The sequence below is a fragment of the Mirounga leonina genome, unplaced genomic scaffold (genome assembly GCF_011800145.1).
Source record: "Mirounga leonina isolate KUSES-001 unplaced genomic scaffold, KU_Mleo_1.0 Mir_165, whole genome shotgun sequence".
NCBI classification, from domain to species: domain Eukaryota; kingdom Metazoa; phylum Chordata; class Mammalia; order Carnivora; family Phocidae; genus Mirounga; species Mirounga leonina.
This window is the reverse complement of record NW_023270415.1, coordinates 37,479,966-37,489,530: the sequence shown is the minus strand read 5'-3', so window position 1 is coordinate 37,489,530 and position 9,565 is coordinate 37,479,966. Positions and strand designations below refer to the sequence as shown.

At 38.7% G+C, this 9,565-nt stretch overlaps 1 protein-coding gene across 1 annotated transcript; it reads left to right on the top strand.

Annotated features, from left to right (window-relative positions):
* The first annotated feature begins 1,763 nt into the window (after positions 1 to 1,763).
* Positions 1,764 to 3,370, top strand: LOC118014995 (histone deacetylase 1-like). The gene is given in 2 exon segments (XM_035011487.1): positions 1,764 to 2,702; positions 2,705 to 3,370. Coding segments are annotated over 2 exon segments (1,362 nt in total). The 5' UTR covers positions 1,764 to 1,889; the 3' UTR covers positions 3,254 to 3,370.
* The last annotated feature ends 6,195 nt before the right edge of the window (positions 3,371 to 9,565 follow it).

Below are 9,565 nucleotides of genomic sequence, written 5' to 3'. Positions count from 1 at the left end.
ATTATCAAATCTTAAGGAATTTAATGTTTCTTTCGTATCTACTTTTCCCTACAACTCTCTCCCCTCAGATGTAACCATTTTTAACAATTTCAGTTTTTATCCTATCACACCTTTCTTTATGCAAATTCAGATATACATATCTTTTTTTTAACCAAATTGTATCATGACTAACATATTATTCTGAAACTTGCTTTTTTATTCAGTGACATATCACGTGTATCTTTCTACTGCTTATACATCCACTTCATTATTTTAAGTCTGAATTTTATTCTAGTGAAAGAATGTATCACAACTTTTAAAACCAGTCTTTAACTGATTTACTTTAAATTTGTTCTAATTCTTAACAATTTCAAAAATGCTACTAAGAATAGTCTTGAGCAACTATCGCCCATTTTATATGAATGTTTCTGCTCGAGAGATACTAAGAAATGGATTTACTGTGGCAGTGGACATGTGTATTTTTACTTTTTTTTGGATAAGTATTATTTTACACTCCTAAAAATAATATATGAGTATCCTTTTCTCCACTGTGATGTTTTGAATTTTTGCCTGATAAATAAAAGTAATATCTTACTTTAATTTTCATGTCCCCATTCATTAGTAAGGTTAAATATTTTAAATTATGTTCACTGGCCATTTGTATTTATGTTCCTTCACTTGCCTAGTAAAGGATCCCAGAATATGCCACTTTGGCATATTGAATATTTTAAATTAAAGACACTTAAGAGGGGCACCTAGGTGGCTCAGTCGTTAAGCATCTGCCTTTGGCTCAGGTCATGGTCCCAGGGTCCTGGGATAGAGCTCCGCATTGGGCTCCCTGCTCTGCAGGAAGCCTGCTTCTCCCTCTCCTACTCCTCATGCTTGTATTCCCTCTCTCGCTGTGTCTCTCTCTGTCAAACAAATAAATAAAATCTTAAAAAAAAAATAAAGACACTTAAGAAACAGCAGGTTCAAGAAAGACACCCCAACCCTCTTTTTTTCCCTGAAAGCAGGAGATAAAATTCCCATGTGATAAGTACCCTTCCTATACCAGAAAGAAGGAAGACATTCTTATTATCAGAGATGGGGAATTTGCGGCCAATAATCTGTACAAACAAACCTTGTTAAACTAACCCTTATCTTCTGACTTACTTCTTCACAATTTACTATTCTTAGCCCACATTCCTTTGTCTTGTCAATTCTTCACAAATGGGTTGTTTCTTTGTCTAAAGAGTATAAAGCCTCCCTGCTCTGGTCATTTCTCTGAATCTTCATTCTCTTGTGAAGGCTCTCCCATGTACATATAAAAAATTTCATGAATTTGTATCCTTTTCTCCCATGAATCTGTCTTCTACCAATTTAAGTCTTAGGCCCAGCTGGAGGTGCTAAGACGATAATGGAGAAAGTTCTTGCCCTACACTGGTCATATCTGTAACTATTTTTTCCAATTACATTGCCTATAGGAGCAATTTGTTTATAAGGGATATAAATCATGTGTCTTACAAGTTGCAAATATTTTGTTTACTTCTTGTACCTATAAAATAAGAGATTGGAATTTTGCTTGGCTTTAGGGGAGACTTAATACTTTATTACAAATTGGGAATTTAATGGTTTAAATAATGGGCTTCAAAGTACTTCTCGCTGCCACTGACCGCCAGTCACACTAAATACCTGGCCTGAGGCTGAGTTTCTCTCTCTGTTAACTAGGGATAATAATAACCTAATGCATGAAATCCTGTTTGATATGGTGTAAATGGTTCTGGAGATGCTCAAGAAGTGAAGTTATTTTGGCCGGACGGACTGACTGACGGGAGGGATGGGAGGCGAGCAAGACTCAGGGCACTTGGAGGAAAGTCTATTACTACTATGACGGGGATGTTGGAAATTACTATTATGGATGAGGTCACCCAATGAAGCCTCACCGAATCCGCATGACTCACAATTTGCTACTTAACTATGGTCTGTACCGAAAAATGGAAATCTATTGCCCTCACAAAGCCAGTGCTGAGGAGATGACCAAGTACCACAGTGACAACTACACTAAATTCTTGTGCTCCATCCACCCAGATAACATGTCTGAGTACAGCCAGCAGATGCAGAGATTCAACGTCGGTGAGGACTGTCCAGTATTTGATGGCCTGTTTGAGTTCTGTCAGTTATCTACTGGTGGCTCTGTGGTGAGTGCTGTGAAACTGAATAAGCAGCAGACGGACATCGCTGTGAATTGGGCTGGGGGCCTGCACCATGCAAAGAAGTCTGAGGCATCTGGCTTCTGTTACGTCAATGATATCGTCTTGGCCATCCTGGAACTGCTAAAGTATCACCACAGGGTGCTGTATATTGACATTGATAATCACCACGGTGATGGCATGGAAGACGCCTTCTATACCACAGACTGGGTCATGACTGTGTCCTTTCATAAATACGGAGAGTACTTCCCAGGAACTGGGGACCTACAGGATATTGGGGCTGGCAAAGGCAAGTATTATGCTGTTAACTACCCGCTCCGAGATGGAATCGATGATGAGTCCTATGAGGCCATTTTCAAGCTGGTCATATCTAAAGTGATGGAGATGTTCCAGCCCAGGGCAGTTGTCTTACAGTGTGGCTCCGACTCCCTGTCTGGGGATCAGTTAGGCTGCTTCAATCTGACCATCAAAGGGCAGGCCAAGCGTGTGGAGTTTGTGAAGAGCTTCAACCTGCCCATGCTGATGCTTGGGGGAGGGGGGGCTACACCATCCGCAACGTGGCCTGCTGCTGGACGTATGAAACAGCCATGGCCCTGGACACAGAGATCCCGAATGAGCTTCCATACAACGACTACTTTGAATACTTTGGACCAGATTTCAAACTTCACATCAGTCCTTCCAATATGACGAACCAGAATACCAATGAATACCTGGAGAAAATCAAACAGTGACTGTTTGAGAACCTGAGAATGCTGCCCTACGCACCTGGGGTCCAAAGGCAGGTGATTCCTGAGGATGCCATTCCAGAGGAGGGTGGCGATGAGGACGAAGAAGACCCTGACAAGCGCATCTCAATCTGTTCTTCTGACAAACGAATTGCCTGTGAGGAAGAGTTCTCGGACTCTGATGAGGAGGGAGAAGGTGGGCACAAGAATTCTTCCAACTTCAAAAAAGCCAAGAGAGTCAAAACTGAGGATGAAAAAGAGAAAGACCCAGAAGAGAAGAAAGAAGTCACAGAAGAGGAGAAAACCAAAGAGGAGAAGCAAGAAGCCAAAGGGGTCAAGGAGGAGGTCAAGTTGGCCTGAGCAGACCTCTCCAGTTCTGGCTTCCTGCCAAGTTCCCCACCTTTCTCCCACAACCCCTCAGATTTTATATTTTCTATTTCTCTGTGTATTTATATAAAAATATATTAAATATAAATATCCCCAGGGACTAGACAGGAACCAGGGCCCTGAGCCCAGGGCACATGTTATGACTGAGCTTTTCTAGTGGCTGCCTTGCCACCATCCTTCCCCAGTTCTTAATTTGAACCATAAAGGGTGCCGGGTCTGGAAGGCATACTCTTAAGCAGCCATGGGACAAAAATCCTGAAATGCCAAGTGTCTGCTTAGTAGCTTTGGAAAGGTGTCCTTACTGAGCATTCTAGAAGGAGTGGCTGGGTCTTCAGGGACCCCCCCCCCCTGCCCAATCAGGCTCCTTAAGGTAACAGCCATTTTTAGATTGGTTCTGTTATCGTGCCATCCCACTGGCCCCGTGTGAGCCAAGGAACTCCCACTGCCTTCCCTCTATCCTTGCCCAATTCTGTGGGTGGAGACTGGTAGTCTCCTTTTTGAGATACTATTTTCATTTTCGTGAGAATCTTTGTAATAATAAAATGGTACATTTCTACATCCTCCTAAAAAAAAAAGAAAGAAAGAAGTAGTTATTTTGTTGTGCATTTTTATTATTTTGGTCTCCAGAACTTCCAGATACTGCTTCATCTTGATTTGAACTCAACTGTTACTGTTTGACAATTAAAGAGACACAATTTTAGAAAAACTCTTAATATATTAGTTGTGAAGGAGTTGAAGCTAAATCTGTTATGTTTTCCTTTACTATAAATCTTTTCCTAAAAAGAATAGTTTCATGTTAAAACATTTAATGTTTAAGTACTACCTTAATAATATTGTATTTTAAAATCGCTATGATAGCAATAAGCAGTGCATTATCATCCCCATTTTTTATTGTGTACCTATTTCACACAAGGTGAAAGTGTGTGAAAATTTATCTTTTAAGTACTCTTTCATTATTTTTTATATGCTATATTACTCTATTTTCTAATGTATTCTATATTTAATAGAATTTGGTTTGTAAATTGATATAACACCTTTGAAAAGTAATTTGGCAATACAAAGTGCTTTGGTGAACTGAAGATGTCATTGATCCTAAGATACAACTTTATTTTATCACAAAAAAAGAAATAAAATCTGCCATATAGGTTAATACAGTGATTTCTTTCATTTGTAACATTTATTTTATACTTAACAGGGTTTAGACATTTTTAGATGTGAAATTGTATCATTTATAATTCTAGCGCATGTATAAAAAGGAAAAACATAAGCCAACTTCTTTATACTTGGAATTCAACTCTTCTGTGTCACTCTTTCACTTGGGGTTGTTTGTGTCCACGTTTTTCTACATAATTTCGTCCTCTCTGCCATCAAGGGTAAGATGTTAGATCCTTCTTTCAAAGTGAACTCTAAGGGGTTAAAATCCATTTTTGTAAATTTTGACACACGTGCTTTCTTCATCCTAGCAGAAGGTGTCATGGAAATGGTGAATAACCAGGACTCATTTCTTCTTCAGATGGTTTCTAGTAGGTTTGTTGACGGAATTGGGGAGGGTCACAGCGCTCCAGCTGTTGCCACCAGGTATAACCACCACATTCACACATACACAGGAAATGACCACCAGGTCAGTCACTGATGCTTGGCAGACACTGATGTTGACACCGTGGATTGTATGCTGCCTTCTGATTTCAGAGATATTAAAATGAAAGAAAAATGCATCATAGAACCAATAAAATATTATTTGCAATAGTGAACAAAATTATATTTGATTATATATTATATGAAATTAACTGATTATATATTTTGATCTTCTTGCTAGCAATAATTCTATCTTGCATAATAACAATAAGTGCAGAAAAGTCTGTGTACAAAGATGTTCACAATAATGTTATTTATATTCATAAAAATTAAAATATTTTCTCTTTCTGGCTACAAAGGAATAGCTAAATAAGATATGATAAATTCATGCAAAGTGCAAAACAGGTGTGCAGTATGATTTCAATTATGTGTATTTTTAAAATGCCCAAAACTTATGTTTAGAAGAAAGATAAGAAGATACATCAAAATGTTATTAATTAAATAAAAAAAATTTTAAGATTTTATTTATTTATTTATTTATTTTAGAGAGAGAGAAAGAGTGCACACATGCAAGCAGGGGGAGGGGCAGACAGAGAGGGAGAGAAAGAATTTCAAGCCAACTCCGCACTGAGCCTGACTAAGCCTAATGAGGCTGGATCTGAGGACCCTGAGATCATGACCTGAACTGAAATCAGGAGTCTGTCGCTTAATGAACTGAACCATCCAGGCACCGCTCAAATAAAAAATTTTACAAATGTTATCATTATTTCTATTTTTATTTATTTTTTATTTTATTTTATTATTTTTTAAAGATTTTATTTATTTGACAGAGAGAGACACAGCGAGAGAGGGAACACAAGCAGGGGGAGTGGGAGAGGGAGAAGCAGGCTTCCCGTGGAGCAGAGAGCCCGATGCGGGGCTCGATTCCAGGACCCTGGGATCATGACCTGAGCCGAAGGCAGACGCTTAACGACTGAGCCACCCAGGCGCCCCTCATTATTTCTATTTTTAGATGGTTTGGGATTTGTCTTTGCTGCTTACTTTTCAGTATATTGAATTTTTAAATTTTCTTTTTAAAATTTTTTTTAAATTTTCTAAAAGTATAAACTACTTTTATTGTTGATTTAATATTATTTAATGTTTTATTATTTATTTTTTCAAAGATTTTATTTATTTGACAGAGAGAGCACAAGCAGGGGGAACGGCAGGCAGAGGGAGAGGGAGAAGCGGGCTCCCCGCTGAGCAGGGGGAGCCCCATGCGGGGCTCGATCCCAGGACCCTGGGATCATGACCTGAGCCACTTAACCACTGAGCCACCCAGGCACCCCGTTTTATTATTATTTAATGAAAAATCACAAGCCCATACTGTATAAAACAATTTTCACTTTTTAGATTTGCCTTGTTATCACATTCTGCAGGCATTTTAGTGATTTAAAAACAGGAAAGTATTTGTCAGATGGCTTAATATGTTTATTCCCTTCCAAAATCTTCAGCTGACCACAAAGTATAATTCTTTCAGAAACATAGAATATAACATTTCAGTCTGAAAACACCATTGCAAATTAATTAGTTCGGCTGTCTTTTAGTTCCAAGCATTTTTCCTCGGTGATCTTGAAATAGCAAGGCATGTGTTGCTAACGTATCACCTGCCTGGTCTTGTGAATGCATGAACAATGCAAACTTATTCCAAATAAATCTTGCCTTTAACTTTCCTATGGCATTTTCATCTGCTCAGTTTTAACAGGATCAACTTTCCTGTTTATACTGCTAAGTTAAATGTTACCAAAACAGCAACAAGGTATTTCAGATAATCCTGATTTTCAGTCTGTTCTTTTATCCCCATAATTACACTCATCTCATTTTGTGCGATTCCAATCCAAAAGTTATTGACAGGGGAGGAGGTATGAGGTTTGCGTCAAACTCAAGATAGCAAATTACCTATCCTGGCTTTGGGGAACAAGACAGTTTACCCATTTTCAGAATATTAGCGACACCCATATCCAAACACAGGTATAGAAACTCATTCCAAAGTTTAAGGAAATTTGTCTTTTATTCTCTATATTATTCACACCAATGCTGCTTGCCATAGTATCTGAATTAGCTAAACAATAGTATTTTTCACATACGTTCAGGTAAAGAAAGTGTGTTGGAGTTAGTGTGGTATTAGTATATGGGGGTCATATGGCAGAGTTTGTTTTCTCACCGCTGGTTAGGTGATATTGGGGAAGTCATTTAAATTCTCCAAAGCTTGGTTTCCCTGGGTGTAAACTAGATAAAACGATTAAGATTTATCAAAGTAAATAGCAGGCTTTTGGTTGGATCACCACAATTTGACTCAACAACAGCTCCATTAAACCTCTTATGTTTATAGCCTTATCAGTTGATATTCCTTTGTTATTCTACCTCTGACCTAGAAATTCCACAGAGGGTACAATTCTTCCTGGCCTTTGTGAATCATCACAGGTTGCTGAATTACAAAAGAGAAACATGCCTTACCAGTAAGATAAAAGTTTCCAAACTGGTTTTGCCAAGAAGGTGCTTAAGAACACTCTTGTGCTATTTGTAGTTGCAGATACTGTAAAGTCAAAACCACTGGTCTGGGCATTGTCTTGACTCTACGAGCAGGTGGAGAGAGGCTCTTAGTCCATACTTCAGTATGTATTGTTGCCTTAAAATGTGTAAACTTCAGGTATTAAATTTGTGAAATATTGCCAAGCTCCATCAGTGAAAATATAATTATATTGAGCAGTTTTCTTCGCCGTAAGCTCTACCATTATACAACCTCTGGACCAAATTGCCTTCCATTTGAAGCTATGTTTACCTTTGATGGAATACAAGCTTTCCTCAAATGTTCCACTGCCAACAGTAGAATGAAAAGAATAGCCTTGAACGAGCTGCTGCTGAATAAACTATGTTTGGGGTCGTAATGCACATTAACAATCACTCTGCTGTCTCTCAGTTTATTAGATAAGCCATTTACAGCTATACCCTTGCCCATGACAAATTATTTCCAGTAGAAAATATCTTCTAAGGGTAATCATAAAATATTAGGGTTTGCAAAATGGTTTTACAATCTCGTTTTAAGTGTCCATCGACATAAGGTGCAGGATTCATATGAATCCCGTTTTATTTCAGAGGGTTTTGTGTCTCCCCCTCCCCCACAAAAAAAGGTTAAGAAACTGGTCCCATCTGAATAGGGGCCCTATGGGACTCTGGGAGTTGATTTTCTGAGTCAGCAGAACGGAGTCGGTTATCTGGAAGAGAGGCTGCCAGCATTGGCAGCCTGGACCTAGAGGCCTGGACGAACTTCAGAGTTTGATTATACCAAAGACAAAGGATTGTTGGCATCATCAGTTCTGTGAACAAGCAACAAGGGGGCATTCCATTCCAGGGTGGAATTGGGTGACCTCATGATCTTTCCCCAACTGTGAGAAAGTTACTTTTAGCTCAGCTATTAAGAAACAAAGAAAGGTTTATATTTTCTGAACACTGTAGCTTGAAGGTTTTTGTTTTTGTTTTACAGAACTTTTGTTGATTAAGAAAAACTAAAAATGTTTCAAAGGGTGCTTTGTTTGAATTATTATTCAAAAACCACATTGAGATACCACCTTACACCACTTAGAATGGCAAAAATGGACAGGGAAAGAAACAACAAATGTTGGAGAGGTTGTGGAGAAAGGGGAACGAACCCTCTTACACTGTTGGTGGGAATGCAAGTTGGTACAGCCACTTTGGAAAACAGTGTGGAGGTTCCTCAAAAAATTAAAAATAGAGCTACCCTATGACACAGCAATTGCACTCCTGGGTATTTACCCCAAAGACACAGATGTAGTGAAAAGAGGGGCCATATGCACCCCAATGTTCATAGCAGCAATGTCCGCAATAGCCAAACTGTGGAAAGAGCCGAGATGCCCTTCAACAGATGAATGGATAAAGAAGATGTGGTCCATATATACAATGGAATATTACTCAGCCATCAGAAAGGATGAATACCCAACTTTTACATCAACATGGATGGAACTGGAGGAGATTATGCTAAGTGAAATAAGTCAAGCAGAGAAAGTCAATTGTCATATGGTTTCACTTATTTGTGGAACATAAGGAATAGCATGGAGGACATTAGGAGAAGGAAGGGAAAAATGAAGGGGGGGAATCGGAGGGAGAGATGAACCATGAGAGACTATGGACTCTGAGAGACAAACAGGGTTTTAGAGGGGGAGGGGGGAGGGGGGTTGGTTAGCCCAGTGATGGGTATTAAGGAGGGCATGTACTGCATGAAGCACTGGGTATTATATGAAAACAATGGATCGTGGATCACCACATCAAAAACCAATGATGTATTGTATGGTGACTAACATAATAAAATTTTTAAAAAATTAATATTAGATATTCAGAAATCAGCTCTTTCATTAAATATTTATTGTGCTTTGTTAAGTACTGGAAATATGAAAATGAGTAAGACTTGCTGTCCTCAAGGAATATACAGTTTGGTGAATAAACACATATGTATTTTATGTCTAAGATAAACTCAGTCTCTCTGATCGTTACAGGGCCATCCTGTAGGAAAGATCTGGGCTGCCCCTGCATCTTCTGAAAACTCAACCTCCTCGTCTATAAGATGAAAACAATCCCGGTCCTCCTTACTTTAAAATATAACTGAGGGGATGAAATGATAGTCTGCAAATATTTTTAAAAAACATCCTTTATTAA